We start from the raw sequence: 20,288 nt of genomic DNA, 5'->3' as shown, positions 1-20,288 counted from the left end.
CTGATTATTAATTAGCTTATCCAAAAGATAGAGATACTCAAAGCTTTTTCCAGGGTTTGTCCTCAATCTGTCACTAGTTCAGAGACCTCTAAGCTTCCTGTAGTGATACTGGTTGGAAAGTATGTCCTTTCATCTATTCATTCCCCCAACAGACATTTAGCATGGAGCACCTGCTGCTCGCATCACTGAGCTGGGAGACGAAGTGAGTGAATGGGAAGTGGGGCCCTGACCTGCCCTCACGGAGCTTCCACTCTCGTGATATATAGATGGTCAGGTCATAGCTACAATAAAGGTTAGACAGTTGTAATCTGGAAGCTATGACTTGCTGTGATGGCCCTCAGCAGGTGGACCCAACCTAACCTGGACCTCTGAACGAAGGTAATGTTAAGTTGTGACCAGAAAGACAAACGGAATCCAGTAAGACTAAGAAGAAATTAATTACCTTAAGGTGAGATCTGCTGTCAGCTGAAGCAACACCTTCTGAGATAGACTATGGGGGGACTAGCCCCAGTGAGGATGGAGGTGGGGTTTCCTCCAGCATCATAATAGTAGCTGCTGTTTATTGAGCATTTTCTATGAGCCCAGCATTGTTGTCAGTGCCTTACTTGCAATGTCACATTTAATCCTCACAAGTCATTAATAAGTATTTATTCAGCACCTGCTATGTGCCAGGCACTATTTTAGGAGGCTTATCAGCAAGCAAAATGCAGATGTCTGCCCTCCTGGAGTCTGCATTCCAGCAGAGGGGAGATAGACACACAACAAGCCAACAGGACGATGTGTTAGGAGGTGACAAGTGCTGTGGACAAAGAGAAGAAGAAGCAGATGAGGAGTCCCAGGCTGACGGGGAGAGTTGTTATGTAGGGGGTTTGGCAGAGGGAGTGAGAGCGTGGGATTTGAACAAAGCTGTGGAGGTGGTGAGGGAGGTAGCGGAGCTGAACAGGGATCTGTGGGAAGAGCGTTCCAGGAGAGGAAACGGCAGATGCTCCATGGCAGGAGCGGGCCTGCAATGTTTGAGAAACAGCAAGGAGGCCAGTGTGGCTGGAGTGGAGTGAGCGAGAGGGAGAGTAACAGGAGAGCGGAGATAAGGAGGGACCAGGGACTGAATCATGTGGGGTGGGAGGGGGCCTTGCAGGCTCTCTAAGGGCTTTGTCTTTTCCTCACCTCGGAGGAGGCGCTGGGGGAGCTGTTGCAGAGTGTTGAGCAGAGCAGGGATGTGACTTTTTTTTTTTCTCCTTTTTTGGGGGAAAATTCACATAACATAAAATTCACCATTTTAGCACGAACAATTCACTGGCACTTAGAACAATTCACTTCACAATATGACATCCATATTGTGCAGCCACCACCTCTATGTAGTTCCAAAACTTTTTCATCACCCTAAAAGAAAACCCCATGCCCATTAAGCCGTCACTCCCCATTGCCCCCTCCTCTCAGCCCCTGGCAAGCACCGATGTGCTTTCTGCCCCGGTGGATTTACCTATTCTGCGTATATCGTATTAGTGGGATAGTACTCTGTGCGGTCTTTTGTGTCTGGCTTCTTTCACTTAGCATAATTGTGGTCAGGGCTCTCTAGAGAAGCAGAACCAATAAGATATACAAACATAGATATATATGAGGAGACTTATTATAGGAATTGGCTCACATGTTAAGGAGGCCGAGAAGCCCCACAGACTGCCAGGGATGGGGGTGTAAATCCTGGAGTCCAAATGCCAAGAAGCTGGAGCTCTGAAGTCTGAAGGCAGGAGAAGATGGAGGCCCCAGCTCAAGAAGAGAGACAGCGAATTTGGCCTTTCTTCGCCTTTTGTTCCATTCGGGCCCTCAGAGGATTGGATGATACCCGCCCACACTGCTGAGGTCTGCCACTTTACTCAGTCTACTCAATCAAATGCTAATCTCTTAGCTAACCAAGTGCTAACCCTCACAGACCCACCCAGAAATAATGTTTTACTAGCTTTCTGGGCATCCCTTAGCCCGGTCAAGTTGACACATAAAATTAACCATCCCAATGATTTTTTTAAAGTTCATCCATGTTGCAGCAGTTATCAGTACTTCATCCTTTTTATGGCTGAGTAATATTCCCTTGTATGGATGTACCACATTTTGCTTATCCATTCATCAGCTGGCGCCCATTTGGGTTGCTTCCTCTTTTTGGCCATTGTGAACAGTGCTGCTATTGACATTTGTGTACAAATGTTTGTTTGAGTACCTGTTTTCAGTTCTTTTGTGTATTTACTGAAGAGTGGAGTTACTAGTTTGTATAGTAATTCTATAGTTAACATTTTGAGGAACTGCTGAGCTGTTTTCCACGGCAGCTGCACCATTTTATATTCCCACTAGCGATGGGCGAGAGTTTTCCGCATCCTAGGCAACACTTGCTATTTTCTGTTTTTTGTTTTGAATGCTGTCTTAGATGGTATGAAATGGTACCTCATTGTGATTTTGATTTGCATTTCTCTAAAGACTAATGATGTTGAGCATCTTTTCATATGTTTGTTGGCCATGTGTACATCTTCTTTGAAGAAATGTCTATTCAAGTCCTCTGCGTGTTTTTTGATTGGGTTGTTTGTCCTTTTGTTGTTGAGTTGTAGGAGTTCTTTATAGATTTTCTGGAGATGATGTATTTCTTAAAGAGTCTCTCCGACCCCCTGTTGAGAATACTGACTACTGTTGGGGGCTGAGAGTAGAACAGAAGATCTGTTAGAAGCCTTTTGCAGTAATACTGGCAACAGATACTGATGGTTCAGCCAGAGTGTAAAATGGTATAAATTGAGGTGGTTAGAGACCAGATATATTTGAAGGTAGAGTTAACATGATTTCCTGAAGGACTGGATGCAAGTTGAGAAAAAAAGAGAAGAGTCAAGAATGACTTCAAGGATCTGAACCACTGGAAGGATGGAGTTACCATGAACTGAGATGAGTGAAATTGTAGGAGGAGCAATTTTAGGGGTGGAAGTGGGAAAAAGATCAAGAGTTCAGGTTGGTGGGGTTCTTTGTTTGTTTGTTTCGTGAGGAAGATTGGCCCTGAGCTAACATCTATTGCCAATCTTCCTCATTTTGCTTGAGGAAGATTGTCACTGAGCTAGCATCTTCCGCTATTTTGTCTGTGGGATGCTGCCTCAGCATGGCCTGATGAGAGGCGCTAGGTCCACGCCCAGGATCTAAACCCGCAAACCCTGGGCCACTAAAGTGGAGCATGCGAGCTTAACCGCCGTGCTACTGTGGGGCCCCAAGAGTTCAGTTTTTGACCAGTTCGTTTAAGATTTCTGTTAGACATCCAAGAGAAGATGTCAAAGAGGCAGTTGGATAGACAAATCTGGAGTTCAGAAAAGAGGTCAGGGCTGGAGACACAAATTTGGAAGTCACAGGCATATAAACACCATTCAAGGCCAGAGAAAAAGATGAGGTCATCAAAAGAGAAGAGAACCCAGGAACACCCCCACACTGAGTCAGGGAGAGAAGGGTTCAGCAAAGGTGATGGGGAAGGAGCTTGCAGAGAGATGAAAGGTAAATCCAGGAGAGTGTGGTGTCTTGGAAGCCAAATGAAAAAAGCGCTTTAAGGAGGAGGGAGTGGTCAGTGTGCCAAACGCTGCTCTCAGGTCAAGTAGGACCAGACCCAAGAATCCATCCGTGGATTTAGCAAAGTGGAGGTCAACGTTTCTCGTGCTGTGAAGAGCAGGCTTGGTGGAGTGTTGCGGGTACGGGCCTGATAGGAAAGGGCTGAGGATAGCAAGGGTCGACTATTTCTTCTAGGAGGTTTGCTGCAAAGGCCGGCAAGCCAGTGGGGCACTGCCTGGTGGGGGATGGGGGTCAAGAGGAGGGCTTTGGTTTCTTGGATTGTTTAAGATTGGAGACATCGCCACATATTTACATGCAGATGGGAATGATCAGGGAGTGAAACGTGGATGAGGGAGAAGAGAAAGAGGGGAGCAATATTTGGAGAGAGAATGGGGTCTAGTGTACAAGTGTAGGGGCTGTTAATATCCTTGATTTGCATAAGGGTAACTGAAGTTCAGGGAAACTATGGCTTTTGCCCAAAGTCAGTTCAAGTGACTGAGGCAGGATTGAAAGCCAGGTCCCCTTGACTGTAGGAGCCCAGGGCATTATTCCCTGGGCTGCAGAAAAATGGCTAATATACTGCTCCTTCTCTTTGAGCTGATCATCTCACTTTTGCGAATCAGTCCTAAGAAAGTAGTTTGAAATACAGAAAAAGCTTTTAAGGCCCAACGCTGTATTTTTTAGCCACAAAAAGAAAACAACGTAAACATCCAGGGGCCGTGGAATAGCAAGTAAAGCATGTGTCACATGGCCTCACTGGCTGATGGAAACAAAGCCTGGAGGGAGGCACGCATGGGATGCAAACATCTTCTGGATGCTGTCCCAAGCCCCTTTCTCCACGGAGTGGCCCTTCCAAAAGTGTAAGAGGGACAGTGTGGTGGTGTCTCTCTGGCAGTGATGCAGGCGAGAACACAGGAGTGGGATTCCAGACTTTCTCATCTCCCTTCTCTGGGCTGTAGTTTCTCTGACCTTAGAGGAGAGAAGTTCAAGACCTCCTGGCTGCCCTCCGGGGAAGCTGGAAGTGGTCGGATACTGCCACCTGTTGGCAGGTCCCAGTTCTGCCCGTCTCCTTCAGGAGAGGTGGTTGCCTAGCATTGGGCGTTCCCAGGGGTGGGTCTCACTTTAAGTTCGCTAAAGGGAGCCCCAGGTGGTACTATTAAATCACTGTTGGGGAGGCCCCCTTCCTCCACGACAACTCCCCTTAACGCCTGTCACAGTGCCTGGCATTCCTCCCTAAGAGTTAACGATTGCTTCTCTCTATAGGAGCGAACGTAAGGCATTTCTAACCACTTGGCATGAAGCAGATTATTTTCTGCTATGGGTCTCAGCAACATGAAGACAGTTTTGGGCAGGAGGGTGGAGAGATGGAGAAGCAGCATACAAAGAAGAGACAGGCTTAAAAATCAAGAACCATTTTTCTCATGATTTTTATTGCTTATTTCTCTTATTGTAAAAATAAGTTTATTATAGATACTCAAAAGATGAAAAAAATTTAAAGCCATAATCCTACAATCCAGAGATAGACTACATTAACACTATATTAACTCGTCATTCTTTTATTATATGACACAACAACGATAATAATAATAATAGCAACATTTATGGAACACTTATGTGCCACACACTTACATTTTTCTTTGCAAAAAAATTGGAACTTATTGCAAAATTATTTTCTCTTTTATAAACCTTAATTTATTGTGAACATCTTTTCATGTGATTAAATATTCTTCTTCAAAACATTTAAGATAACTATCAAATTCTCCTATATAGTAATAGTATAACTTACTTATCTAATTGCCTATTGTTGGACATTTAGATTGTTTCTGATTTTTTCAGCATAGCTTTGAGATTGTTTTCTAAAACTTGAATTCCACATAAAATAGTAATGTGTGGTTTTTAAGTCTTTTGATAAATATTGCCAAATTGCCCTCCAGTGAGAGGAAATCAACCCACAATCTCACAAGGTCGAAAAGAAACCATTGAACCTTAGAACCATCACACGTGTTTCGTAAATTGCAAAACATGTTTGCACGCATTATCTCTTCACAGCTGAGCTGGACACTGTCATCCCACCTACAAGACGTGGAACTGGGACCCACAGAGGCTCCATGACGTGGCCTGCGTACCACGGCTGTTTAGTGCCTGCACTCAGACTGGAACTCAGGTTTCCTGACCCCATCCTGTGTCCTGGATCCCTTAAACAAACTCACTTCTTTTGGGTTTAACGGCACATTTGGGTCTTCAGAAGGCTTCTTTGAACGTGAGAGTGTGCTCCTGACCTTCCAGGCAGCTCCTCTTCCCAGCAAAGTCAAGCCAAGAGTTTACCTTGACCCCTGAAGAGAAAGGTATAGGAAGGAAAGGCACCGTTACTATGATTATTCTTTGTTAAGTGGCTAGAGTCCTGGTCTACTAGTAAGAAGAGGAGAGGTAGTTCTGGCTGGGGTATATGACCTCGCACTTTGGTTTAGTTTTATACCTATCTGTACAATAGTAGAGAGACGGGGATGGGACTAAATGATCTGGTAAGATTCTCTTTGTCCTTGCATGTGAAGCCTCTGAGCCTCTACCATTCGAAGATTCCATTTACTGTCGAAGAGTCTGTGAGTGTTTGTTTCAAGCTTCTATGAGATTAGGATTCTGTAACAGTGAGAGCCTCCTGGGGTTCCAAGATCCCATGACTCACTCAAAATTCTATTGAAAGATTCCATTTGCTCTTAACTATTCTTGTGGGTTTCTCCTTAAATAGCACTTCCTCAGAAATTCCTTCCTAACCCTTCCCCCAGCGCACTTTATACACCCCTCCCCATTGTCTCCCCTGGGATCTCGTTTTTTTCCCATCATAACACAGTCCTAATTGGTAATTAGATATTTGCTTGTGTGCTTTTGGTTAATGCCTGTCTTCTCCACATCTCTATTGCTTGGTAAAGTCAATACTCAGTGAATATTTGATGAATGAAAAATAAATGAATGAATTCTACAATTCAGGTTCCAAGAGTGTTTATTCCCAAGGTCTACTATTACCAACATTACCCCCGCCCCCGCCCAGGGCTGACATCTGGGGAGAGAGTGACCTTTCCAATTTCATGATGTTGCCTCGACCCTCTGTCCACCCCCTGCCCCCCTCCCCCCACACCACCATTATTTGCCTCTTGGGATACCTTGGATCAGAGAGAAGCCTGGGCTATGTCTCTGCTATTGAAACCAGCCTGGAGCAGCTCATTCGTCTATTCAACAAATCTTTGTCTAGTGCCCACAAAAGTGCTAATGGACTGGGACAACGGGTGAGCAAAGCAGACCTGGTCCCAGCTTTCAGAGCTCACACCCTGGAGGGCCAGAGATGGACATTCATGACATAATCACACAAATTCTTATAAAATTACAAACTGTGATGAGAGCTGTGGGACGGAGAGGAACACTGAGCTCAGAGAGCATATGTAAGGCCACGGTCTGGAGCCGGGACCTTGGGCTCGAGGCCACAGGGGCATTCTCCAGGGCTTTGGGCTGGTCCCCCACGCCCATTATCTGGGACACATGGATACTCTTTTTGTGACATCTCTCCCTTGGGGAGTGATTGGCTATAACTTGGGTTCAGGGTGGTCACCTGCCAAGCTCCCAGCACCTCCCTTGAGAGTACGATGCCGTGAGCTGGAAGGTAAACCGTGACCTCTCAGAGCCCTTCACTTGCAGGACTTGGTCACTGGAATGTTAAAGCCCTGGAAGGCCAGGGTTCTAGGTGTCCAACACTCTCCTTGAACAGATGGGGAAACTGAGGCCCAAGGTCACATGAGTGGCAAAGCCAGAACCAGACGCCAAGCTCCCAAGTTCCCTGTTTTCTGCTGCTTCCCACCCCACTGCACTACCCTTCTCTTTCCAACAATGACTCCTGAATCTATACAGAGGGAATCTTGTTTCAACCAGAAGCCAGGAGGGTTTCTACCAGCTTACAAGCAGTAGTCATGATGCAGTAAAACTCTGCAAGAGAGCAAGAGGCGAATGGCTACATCTGGAGGGCTTTGCACTGTGACATTGACTTAGGTCCCAAACATAATGAGTAAAAATACACCTGGTGACATACCTGTGTTGAATACCATTCTCTCATTTAACAAACATTTTCTTTCTGAAAATGTAGCTATTTGAGCCTTGAAATGCTAGTTCTTGCTTGTGGCAGCATTGTTTCCAATAGCCAAAAATGGAAACAATCTAAATGTCCTTTGGTAAGGGAATGGACATGTGGTAGAGACAAGCAGTAGAATACTGTGTAGCCCTTTGGAACTACAAAGGGAGGGGGTGGGGGAGGACCAAAGGGGAAAAGGGGCACATGTGTATGGCGACACATGGCAGCCAGACTTTTGGTGGTGAACTTGATGTAGTCTATACAGAAGTCGAAATATAATGATGGACAACTGAAATTTATATAATGTTATAAAGCAATGTGACCTCAGTAAAAAAAAAAAGGAAACAAATTAATTTTCCTGGGGGGTGGGAATATATATAAACATATATATAAATAGGTAGGTCTATGTGGGTGGCCAAGGCACATTGTTGAGTTAAAAAAAAAAAAAGCAAGTTGACTCAGCCCGGATAGCAGTTAAAGTTTGGCGCCCTCTGCTTCTGCAGCGGGGGTTCGGTTCCTGCTCACAGAACCACACCACTGGTCTGTCAGTAGCCATGATGTAACGGTGGGTGGCTCACATAGAAGAACTAGGACTTAAACTAGAATACACAGCTATGTACTGGGGCTGGGCGGTGGGGTGGGGGTTGGGGGTGGGGAGAAGATTGGCAATAGATGTTACCTCAGGGCAAATCTTCCCCAGCAAAAAAAAAAAAAAAAAAGTAAGTTTAAGAAAAATATGTATAGTGCAAAACCACCTACAGAAAAAAAAAGAACTTATGAAACAATCCTGAATGTTTCGATGGATACACGTATGTGTATGTAAATGCAGAAAAAGTCTGGAGGAACATACACCAAGGCAATAACCTCTGAGGAAAGGGGAGGGGCCATGTATGGGTGGAAGGGCTGGTCAAAGGGAACTTAGCTGCATCTGTAATTTTCTTTTTGGAGAATGGATTTTAGTTACATATTATTTACTTAAGTAAAATTATTTTGTGTAAATACTATCCTTTAGAGGAAAGTTTGACAAACTTTTTCTTTTCTTTTTTTTTTGAGGAAGATTAGCACTGAGCTAACTACTGCCAATCTTCCTCTTTTTTGCTGAAGAAGACTGGCCCTGAGCTAACATCCATGCCCATCTTCCTCTGCTTTATATGTGGGACACCTCCCACAGCTTGGCTTTCGCCAAGTGGTGCCATGTCCGCACCCAGGATCCGAACCGGCAAACCCCGGGCCACCAAGAAGTGGAAAGTGCGAACCTAACTGCTGTGCCACTGGGCTGGCCCCTTGACAAACATTTTCTGTGAAGGGCCAGACAGTACATCGTTTCGGCTCTGTGGGCCGCGTGTCTCTGCCATGACTCCATTCTGCTGCCCTCGTGCAAAAGCAGCCCTAAACGGTACAGACGAGAATGAGTGTAGCCGTTTTCCAATACAACTTTATTGGTGGACACTGAAATTTGAATTTCATGTAATTTTCATTTGTCACCAAATTTTTTTTTAACCATTTAAAAATGTTGAAACCACTCTTAGTTACGGGCCAGCAGATTTGGCCCAGGGGCAGCAGCCAGACCCTGCTCTAAGTCTGGTTTACGCTTGTCCCTCTCGGCCACACTCAGCTATCTGGCCCTCAACCACTCCTATTCCTGGGCCTTCTTCACGTCCCTACTGTGAACCTCAGTGGCCCCTCCAGCCACCGGCCAGCTCCGCCTGTCTGTTCTTGGGGACCCTCCTCTGCCAGCTGCAGGTCTGTTTTTTCCTGAGCAAGGCTCTGAATAGCTCCACTCACCTTGGCAGGGGGAACCCAGAGAAAGGAATTTTGTTTGGAGTCCTGGAGAGGCCAGGACTTAGGACTTTGATTTGCATTTGAAATCAGGCCCCCTCCTGTTCCCAGGGGTCCCCCGCCACTTCCCTGCTCACACTCTGCTAGCCAGCCCCAACAGTCTCTCCCCTACAGCCCCTGCTGCCACATCAGTGTCTCAGCTCCAGGTCACTCCATGTGGACCCCCAAGCCCTCTGCTTCCTGTCATGTTGCCCGCTCATCTGTGCCATTTCAAGTATGGACATCTCCTTTCATCTCAGCAAATCTTTTTCCTCCCCTGGGACATCCTGAGACCCCCCTTGCCTCGCTTTTCCCAGGATGCCCTGTTGACAGCATGGGGAAGGGGAGGGAGCCCTGGAACCCTGGTGTCAGGAGGCTGAGTTCTAAGCTCAGCTCCTCCACTCACGGTCTGTGCCACCTTCCTGGGTCCTGCCGCCTCTGTGAGCTCAGCATCCTCACCTGTACGAAGACAAGGATGGACTGCGTCATCCTCCAAGCCCTTTCCAGGCCCAACAGGCCTCTCTGATCTGAATGTCAGAGGCTACCATTTCAGGTCTAGCAGTGATTTACATTCGTGTGGTGGTTCAGAGCACGTGGGACCCTGAAATCTGACAGAAGAAATCCTGATTCCTCCGCTCACTGGCAGGACTTGATAAAATGAAGTCTCTAAATGTATATAAATGTTTGGCCTGGAGCCTAGCACATAAACACTGAATACGCGGTAGCAATATTATTCTAATTTTAGAGACCCCGAGTTCATCATACCAAGATTACACTGTTCTAAGTGTCTGAGTGTTTATTTCTAGGTTCTTTGACTCTAAGGGTCTATGATTCTGCTCACAAAGATCAACCGTTTTCAGGCTCCCCCAGGGGCACAGCCTGAAGGATTCTGGCCCAGGACTCGCTAGTAGACAGATCCCCGGGAGATCCCGAGGCCCCAGTGAGACACTGCCTCCGTCCCTCTGCTTCCAACCGTCCCAGGAAGAGGGTGGGGCTGTCTTAGAACAGCACTGGAGAGGGGGTGTCGTCCCACACTTCTCTTCCAGATGCTGCCTGGACATCGGCAATCTTGCCGCTTGGTGCTGTCACACGCTCCTTAGGGAGCCTCTGATGGAAGGGGAAGGGCAGGCACCTTCCTGGTGAGGAGGCGGCAGTTTAGCAAAGGGCTGATGGTTGAGATTGGAGGGTTTACTTGAAGGAGAGGAGTCGGAGGATGGGGGATACTGGAGGCGACGTGATCTCAGACATTTAGAACATGGGCGCTGAGAAAGACCCTTGAGAGCCCCTCTGGTCCAGGGATTTAAAAACTATGTTCTGAGGAATTAATTCTATTGCTCTAACTGCCTGCCTTGGGGTGAGGGGGAGAGTGTGTGTGTGTGGGGTTGGGTAGTAATTGAGAGGCTGGATGGGTGGGTTTCCAGCCCCTCCTTCAACCAGAACAACCCTATTATTATTATTATTATTATTTTTTGAGGAAGATTAGCCCTGAAGTAACATCTGCTGCCAATCCTCCTCTTTTTGCTGAGGAAGACTGGCCCTGAGCTAACATCCATGCCCATCTTCCTCTACTTTATATGTGAGATGCCTACCACAGCATGGCTTGACAAGCAGTGCCATGTCTGCACCCCGGATCACCGAAGCAGAACGTGCGAGCTTAAACCACTGCACCACCAGATGGGCCCCTCTGTTGTTATTTTTTTTAACATTGGCCTTTCAACATTTCAAGAAAGGGTTCTGCTATCTACAATCTATCTACGGATTGGTTTGTTTCTAAACTTGAAAATCTCTGGTTTAGTCCAACTTCTTCATTTGGAGATGTGAAAACTGAGACCCAGAGACAGCAAGAGGTAACATGAGGATCTCTCCTATTTGGTGACCTTGGGCAAACTACAGAACTTATATGACACTTGGTTTCCTCATCTGTAAACTGGGGACACCAGTGAGAGCTTCCTGGTAAGGTCTTGTGAGTGTTGAATGAAGTAATTCATGGAGAGCACTTTGCACAGCGCCTGGGTGCCCAGTACTTTTTAGTTAGGATCATCACCATCATCCTCAGACCCTGAAGTCAAACTTGACGTCTTCCTTAAGTTTGCCTAGGTGACTCGTTGGCTTGGAAAATGCAGGAGCTCCAAAGCTGTGGACGTCTTGTGATGGTTTCACGGAGCCCCTTCCCCCACGGCGGGCTGCCACTCATCCTGGGTGGTGGAACCTCTGCTAATGAAGATGTGTGTGTGGCCACCCCGCCATCAGGGCTTGTGTAGGCCCCGTCAGAACCCCGCCGGCTCAGCCCCAGCTCTGGGAGCCACTCTAAACCTGCCCTTGGTGGGATTTCAAGTCCAGACCAAACAGGAAGACCCGAATAAGATTCCAGACCCAGAATCCAGTCTTCCTCCAGCCACCTGCTCTGACAACAGCCTCTCAATTAGGGCAATCAAAGAACCAGCAAAAACTCCTGGCCGCTCTCTCATTTTGCCCTCTGATTGGCTTGCTTCTGCTTCAAGGCCTCTATCCATGGAAGTTTGGCTATCAAAACATTAGCTTTATATTTGGATTTTTAAGATTATATTATTTGTGGTCAGCAGAATAACGTGCTCCTAAAGATGTCCGCATCCTAATCCCCAGACCCTTACATGGCAAAGAGGAGTTAAGCCTGCAGATGGAGTTAAAGTTGCTAATCAACTGACCTTAAAATAGGGAGAGTATTCTAGATTCTTCATTCAAGTGGGCCCAATGTAATCACAAGGGTCCTTGAAAGTGGAAGAGGGACTCAGACAAGAGAACCAGAGAGGTGGTCCAACATGGCTGACTCTGACGATGGAGAAATGGGGCCATAAGCCAAGGAATATGGGCAGCCTCTAGAAGCTGGAAAAGACAAGGAAACAGATTTTCCAAAAGCCTCCAGAAGGAGTACAGCCCCGACACCTTGATTTTAGCCCAGTGAGGCCTATTTCAGACTTCTGACCTCCAGAACTGTAAGAGAATAAATTTGTGTTGTTTTAAGTCCCTAAGTTTGTGGCAATTTGTTACAGCAACAATAGGAAACTAGTCTCCTACTCGTGATGACAACTATTTATCGAGCTTCTAGTCTATGTCAGGCCCTGCGCTCAGTGCTGCACGCACCTCATCTCATTTCACACACACAACAGTCCCGCAAGGCAGGTGTTCTTGTTCCCATTTCCTAAATTAAGAAAATGGGGCTCAGGGAAGTTAAATGACTTGGCCAAGGTCACACAGCTGGTTTGTAGGGGAGCAAAGATACCAACCCCAGCACCACTGGCTCTACAGCTCATGTTCCATCGGCTCCCTCGGGTTCACCACTGCAGTGGCCTAGATACCGCCTCAGAGAATATTTGTTGTTAGACGTTAGACTTCAGTGTTCCAGGTCACCTAGTTAGTATGTTGAGCGCAGCTGTTCTCTTTGAGGCTTAGTTTCTCAACCTTTAAAAGGGGTAGTAATGCCTGCTGGGTGTTCTTTTGGGGTTGTGGCAGGGATGAAACCAGAATCTGTGTGGGAGAATTCTCTGTGAACTGTTAAGTGCTCTCCCCATGTAAGAAATTCAGAATAAACTTCCCTCAAACTACCAAAACTTCCCCAAACCATTGTGACACCCTTTCCCTTCAAGGCCAGGCGTGGCCCCCTAGATAGACATCCTTACTAGGGACATTTTACATTATCTAAAATAAGGGAAAAAAATATATGTTTGTCTCTTCCCCCAGTTCCTGACACAGGGCTCCTACAACCTTATAATTTTCTAAGTGATAAGAGCACTAGGAATGTCTTTTGTTCTAATGTTTGGTCTTTGACCCTGTTTCTGACAGAAAGCTCCTAAATCTCTTGGAATTTCCAGGGTGATAGGAGTGTCTTTTGTTCTTATGGGGTGACTCTTGGTGGGCTCCTGGATAGCTTCAAGATGGGGGCTGGTCACCAGAAAGACCAAGCCATGATTAGAAGGTTGGAACTTCCAGCCCCACCTCCCATCCTCTGGGAAGGGGAGAGGGGCTGGAGATTAGTGTTAATGATGGAGCATGCCTATGAGATGAAGCCTCCATAAATATCCCAAGGGTATGGGATTTGGAGAGCTTCCAGGTTGGTGAACATGTGGAGGTGCTGGGAGAGTGGGCACGTGGAGAGGGCATGGAAGCCCCACACCCCTTCCACATACCTTGCCCTTGTGTATCTCTTCCATCTGGATGTTCATCTGTGTCCTTTATCATATCCTTTTATAATGAATTGGCAAGTCTAAGTGTTTCCCTGAGTTCTGTGAACCATGCTAACAAATTATCAAACCCCAGGAAGGGATCATGGGGACCCTGATTTATAGCCAGTTGGTCAGAAGCACAGGTGACAACCTGGGACTTGAGGTTGGCATGTGAAAGTAGGGGGGGCTGTCTTAAGCTGTGGGTCTGATGCTCTCTCCAGGTAGGTAGTGTCAGAATTGAGTTAAATTGTAGGACACCCAGCTGGTGTCACAGACAATTGCTTGGTGTGGGCAACACCCCCCCTCCCCCCACATTTGGTGTTGGAAGTGTGAGTGTGGTAGGAGTGTGAGAGTAAAGAAGAAACACAGGAGTGTAGTTTTTTTCTTAACAATTATAAAAACCAGAGGACTCAGGTGTGAAAGTGGTGGTTTGGATCCTTTCTTTCTTTTGCTGTTTTGTTTTGTTTTTGTCCTTTGGGTACCTGTGTGTGTTCGTGATGGTGGTTTGGCACCATAAAAAGGACACTTGCTAAACTTTTTCTATTACTGCTGTCCACATGCTGTTCCAGCTCCCTGGCCCTGATTGGCCCCTGACAGCCCCACCAATGATGGGGTGACCCAGGGCTTTTGTAACATGGTGGTTTAAGAAGATGTATGTGATGTTGTGTGTACAACAGATTAGAGGTAAGAAGACCAGTTGACAACTACAGTGATAATCTGGATGTGATCTGATCAGGGCGTGGACTGAGTGGTGTTATCAGTGGGGACAGAGAGAAAAGGATGAATCAGGGAACTATTAGGAAGGAAAAGAAAGAGCCTCAGGACTTGGTGCAAATCGTACAACCGTCTCTGTACGAAGAGGAGATTGGGGGCTGGGGTCGCAGGCAGGCACATGGAATGATTCTGCTGCTTCTTCCACAGCGAAGAAAAATTAGGTCAGTGGTAAAAGTTGAAGATACTGGGTCAACACCTGAAAGGACTTTCTAGCAGTCAGAGCCATTCGGCCCTGAGATGGGCTGCTGGTGGAATTACCGTGGGCTCTGGAGTCAGGCTGACCTGGGTGTGAGTTCCAGGTCTCCTGGTCCTTGGCAGAGGACCTTGGGAAGGTCAGCCTCTGTGAGCCCCAAGTTCCTCATCTGTAAAATCAGAATAATATTTACTTTGCAGTCATGAAGAAGACGAAATAAGAAAATGTATATGAAGGGGCTAATACTATTCCAGAAACACTGTAGGCTGCATCAGCGGTAGCTATTGGTATAATTGTCAGGTTCCCCATCACTAAGCATACCTAACTGGGGATTAAGTGACCTTTTTTGGAGCATGCTCCAGAGGGTTTGGCAATATTGGTGACAACTTGGATAAGAAAATGTATTTGGTCCCTTCCATAGCCCAATGGCAATTCCACCTCTAAGGAATTTATTCTAAATAAGCAATCTGATTAATGATACATGCACAAGATGATTATTCCAAAATCGTTTGCCTAAGAATGTGAAAAACTCAAATACCCAACAATGAAGAAATAAGTCATGATACATCCCTATCACGAAATACCATGCAAGTCACTAAAAATGTTGGTGCACATGTGTTTGTTGACATGGAATGATAATCTCAACATATTACTAAGTGAAAATGCAGACTATTAAAAATATGTAGCATATTGTTCCATTTTCTTTTTTAACAAAATATTTATTTAAAACATTTACATTAAAAAGTCTTGGGAAGATATACTTCAAATATCCATGGTAGTTATCTCTGGATGGTTAAGTCTTGGGGCAAATTTAATCCTTTTTTTGGTTTGTCTGTATTTTATCATTTTTCTCTAATAAGAATTACTTGTGTAGTAGTAACAAGCATAAATGGTAACAGAGCTCTGTCACCAGCTGGGGCGAGGGAAGGATAGAATTTGAGGTGAATGGTGAAGGCTGGTGACCCCAGAGCACCCTGTCTTCTCGGCAGCTGAAACCCAGGAGTGTGGCAGAACCCCAAAGCCTCAGAAGAAGAGGGGCCTCAAAGCAGCCAGCCCCGGTGAGGTGAAGCTCCCCGGAGCCCCAAGTAGGAGAAAGCCCAAATTAGACCAGAACCAGAAGTTCCTGCAGATCAAGACGCCCGTGGAGGCCGCAGCCCCTCCACCCTGGCCCAGGTGTTAGGGAGGGCCCGTTTCTGGAAGGTGGGAGACTCGCTGAGCCTGCACTGCCGGGGAACCCCGGGAGCTGCACCGCGAGGGGAAGGTGGTCCGCTGGAGGGTGCCTGCGTACGGAGAAGAGGAGGGCCAGGGACGCCTGGGGAATCGAGTGGAGGAACTCGCATGACTGCCGGAATGGGGCCAGGGGTGGGTCGGAGGATGTCGGGCAGCGGTTTACAAGCACTTGGATAACTGTTTTTATAGGGGTTAAAACGGCTCAGAACCCACACTGGGCATCCCGTTACTACAACTACAGGCACCTAAAAGAAACAGTAAAATGGGCTCACAAGACCCGTCAGATGCATAGTGTTTAACAGAACGGGAGACAAGACTTCCCACAATCCTGAGATGTCAATTCTGGGGCCAGCAAACAGCGCCTGTAGGCAGAAAGGCGGCAGTGGTAAGGCGAACGAGGCTGACAGTCCCACCCGTCTGTGCTTGGATGTCAGGCTGGAGACCACCCTTCCCTCAGGGACACCATCATAGGAAAGCTAGAAATCAAGGCAAAGTTGACCCCGCCAGCATTACCCAACCCAGTCCAGAAGAGAATCTGGAGGAGGCTGGGATGGAAGACTGGGTTCGGGACATTTGTCCACCCTCTTTCAACTCAGCGTCTTAAAATGAGACTTCCTGGGGCTCTGCCTCCTTTGGCGGTGAGGTGCTTAGAGGACGTTTGCTGGCCTGGACAAAGGGACACCAGGAAGGAGCCAAGGAGGGCAAAGGAATTTGGGGGATTCCATTTGCAACACGTGGGCAAGGTCAATGGGGAGTCGATGGACCAATTAGAAACTGCGCCTGAAGCCAGTGAGCCAATCAGAAAATGTGGGTGGGGCCAATACAAATACTGAACCGCCAGTAGGGGCAAGGGCGAAAGACTGGGTGGATGGGGTGACGAAATTTGGGGAGGAGGACTGTCCCCGGAACAAACGCTGCCCACCAGGCGTCTCAGGCCACCCCTGTCTCCTGCCGGCCCCGCCCCCACGACTGTCTTTCAAAATCAAGCACTTCAGCCGGCACAGTCAGCGGCAGCTGGTCAACACCACGGCCGGAATACAGGAAAATACAGACGCTGGGCTCGGCGCTGCCAGGACGGCGCGTGCGCAGAAGGCGAGGCTCAAGAAAGACCATCTTCACAGGCGCCCTAGAGCCAGCTTCTCCAAGAACCTCGGACAGGAAAGTCCTCCAAACATAACCGTCTTAAGTCTGTCCCCTTAGACCCACCTGTTAAATTAGGGGATTGCGCTAGGGGTTCTCCAAGATCCTTCTTGTGCCATTCTGGGGTTCTATGGCTAGTTCCATGTGGAATTGAGGAGTCACAGAGTCCAATTTTGTCCAACGGAGGAAATAGATAACCCTTCGAGACTCAGCAGTGTCTCCCTCACTCAAATCCAACCATAACAGTAATGACTGACCAGCGGACAGGTTATTGACCCTATCTGTGTCCCCGGGGAGCCTGTTAACAACACAGATTCTTGGCCCCCACGCCCATTAAGTCTGGATAGAGTGTGGAAACCTGGAATGCCAATAAGTCCTGCAGGTGATGCCCGTCTTCAGGAAGATCTGGGAACCGGTAGCCAGTGCCTCTCAACTCTGGCTGCACATTAGGGTCCCCTGAGACCAACCCCGAGTAAGGGTCTGATCTACCTCGTCTGGGGGTGGTGCCCAGAAGCTGGGTATTTTAAAAGCACCTCGGATGCTTCTCATGTTCAGCCAAAGTTAACCATTGCATTTGTCTCGACTCTAGAGCCTCTTCACCCAATACAGAAGCCACTCAACGGATGTGGCTATTTAAATCTAAATTAGTTAAAATTAAAGAAAGTTTAAGAGTCCGTTCCTCAGTCGCCCGAGCTACATTTGAAGTGCCCTATAGCCACAGGTGGCTAGTGGTTGCCTATTGCATAACACAGTTACAAAACATTTCCATCGTTACAGAAAGTTCTCCGGGACAGCGCTGTTCTGGAAAGCCGGCCCCCAGATAATTCCTACTCACGGCACCATTGTGCACCCAAGAATCTGACCTGAGATTGTGTTGCTAAAAGTCCTTTGAAGGAGTTTGAAGAAGGTTTGCCTCCCACAGGCCTGGCGCCTCATCTCCAGTATCATTTGCTTCTTATCAGCTCTGTGAAGGAGGCCAGAACGGGATTATTGCTCCTGTTTGACTTATAAGAACCAAGGCTCAGAGGAAGAAAGTGATTTAAGATCCCACAGCTAGTGGGTGTCTGGACTGGAATCAAACCAGAAATCTCTACTGCTAGTTCACGCTTCCTGTAATATTTTTCATCTAGAAGGGCTCTTTGAGACCAAGCAGTCTGAACCCCCTCATTGTACAAATGAAGATACTAAAGATCAGAGAGGGAAAAAGATTTAAGACGCACAGCAAACTAATGACAAAGCTGGAACTAGCAGGTTGGTCTTCAGCCCTCAGTCAAGGACCCCTTAGAGAGAGGAAAGAGAATGGAGATGGGCAGGGAAACTGGGATTTCAAGTCCTCACAAGGGACCTCATGCTCATGGGTGGTGGTAGAGCATCAGGAAGCAAGAAATCTGTCCCAAGTTCATTCTCTCTCCCTCCTTCCCAGACCCAGAGGAACTCTTTGTCCCCACAGAGGATTATTATGAGGTGGTGCAGCTGTGCAGCCATCAGCCAGTCCTGCTTCCCAGCCAGGTGAGCAACTCTCTGGTCCAGGTGACACTGCACAGGGAGTTCCTCCTTGAGGAGGTCCCAGTGGATGGGATGGACATCTCCTTTGATGAGGAGAAGGGCTTCACCATCCACTGGTCCCAAGCTTCCTTGGCTGGCTCCTTCTGCTTGGCCAGCCTAGGCATCAGGAGACAAATCTCTGTCATATATGTGCTGATCTACATTAACTGTGTGTGAGCCTAGGGTTCTGGGTGGGTAAGGAAGGGGAGGATATGGGGATAGATCCTCTGTTGAGAATTTCAGGGTTGGGTTCTGTGGATTATGGAGCTCTAAACAAGCTTTCAACAACACTCCATGTATTCACTCATCTTGTCCAGATAGCCAGCCAACCAGCCATCAAGCTAGCCTGCATTGGTTCAACTGTTCTATCTATCTACAGATTCTCACTTAAGTCAAACTATTCCATTTGTCCCTCCTCCATCAAATCAACCATTCCATTCAACAATCCTCCATTAAATCAACCATTCCATTCAACGATCCTCCATCAAACCAACCATTTCATTCAATAATCCTCCATTAAATCAACCATTCCATTCAACAATCTTCCATCAAATCATTCCATTCACCCATCCTTCATCAGATAAGCTGTTCCATTATCCACCCACCCTCTATTAATTCATTATACCCATTCACACCTCCTCTATCAATTCAACCACCTCAACCATTCATCCCCTATCAATTCAACCAGTCCACCCATTCATTCCATTCAACCATTTGAACAATCAATTCAACGTTTGTCTCCATTTCTCTCCCTTCTTCTTCATGGCAGACCCATCTTCCTTCTCCAAACCCACCATCCAAACTTCAGCAATATCAGTTCAAATGGGAGAGAATTTCAATGTGACCTGCACAGTTCTGGGTGAGCCAGAGATTGCTGCGGACTTCAGTTGGGAATATCCAGGGCAGAAGGTAAGCAGAGGGTGAGAGGAGGCTGCGTGTATGTGTGTATGTGGTGGTGTTGGGTTGGGGCAGGGATGTGGGAGTGAAGGATGAGGATGAGGGCCAGGCGCGATCATGGCAGAGTGGAACCACTGCTTGACTGGGAATCTGATGAACCTGGACTCTAGTCACAACCCCACACTGCTTCTCCAAGTGGCTTTGGGCAGTCACTTCCCTTGTCTGTTCCTCAGTTTCCTCCTTTGTCAGATAGAGCAATTTCTCAGGTTACTGTATAAAAATGTATAACTTGATCTTTGTTAATTTATGCAACAATAATTATTGAGCACCCACCACATGCCAGACACTGTACCAGGTGCTGAGACTACAATGATGAGTCAAAAGAGAGATGGATTCTGCTTTCTGCAAGTTTACAGACTAAATGGGGAAGAGGAAGCAGGAAATGAACAAATATGATCATCTAAAGAATAGGTGCTGCATTGCAATAAAATGGGGCCACGGGATAGGGTCTGCTTATGATAGAGGGGTCAAAGGTGACATTCAAGCTGAGACCAGACTGGCCTAAATGGGCCTTGGGCAAGTGCTCAGGCCCTATGGTTGGGGGTGTGTGTGATGGGAGATGGGGCAAATGCATTAGCAACTGTTTCCCAGGCATCTCCTTCAGGCCCAGACCTTTCCAAGGTGTCACTGGAGAGGTGGTCATAGTGATGTTCTTTCCTCTCAAAGAACTTACCCCTTAACCCTCAAACATCTGGAGAGCAGCTGTGCCAAATAGTAGGCTACCAACACTGACGACTTTAGGAATTCTTAAAAGGGCTTC

At 47.1% G+C, this 20,288-nt stretch overlaps 1 protein-coding gene across 1 annotated transcript in view; it reads right to left on the bottom strand.

Annotated features, from left to right (window-relative positions):
• Positions 1-4,956: 4,956 nt before the first annotated feature.
• CCDC69 (coiled-coil domain containing 69) overlaps positions 4,957-20,288 on the bottom strand; it is a 49,788-nt gene continuing 34,456 nt past the window's right edge. Inside the window, exon 9 of the mRNA XM_044777785.2 lies at positions 4,957-5,891. Coding sequence (XP_044633720.2) covers positions 5,867-5,891 — 25 coding nt within the window. The 3' untranslated portion in view covers positions 4,957-5,866. The remainder of the gene's footprint in view (positions 5,892-20,288) is intronic.

The sequence above is a fragment of the Equus asinus genome, chromosome 9 (assembly GCF_041296235.1).
Source record: "Equus asinus isolate D_3611 breed Donkey chromosome 9, EquAss-T2T_v2, whole genome shotgun sequence".
NCBI lineage: Eukaryota > Metazoa > Chordata > Mammalia > Perissodactyla > Equidae > Equus > Equus asinus.
Note: the sequence above shows the minus strand (reverse complement) of the source record. Positions and strands in the feature narration are given on the sequence as shown.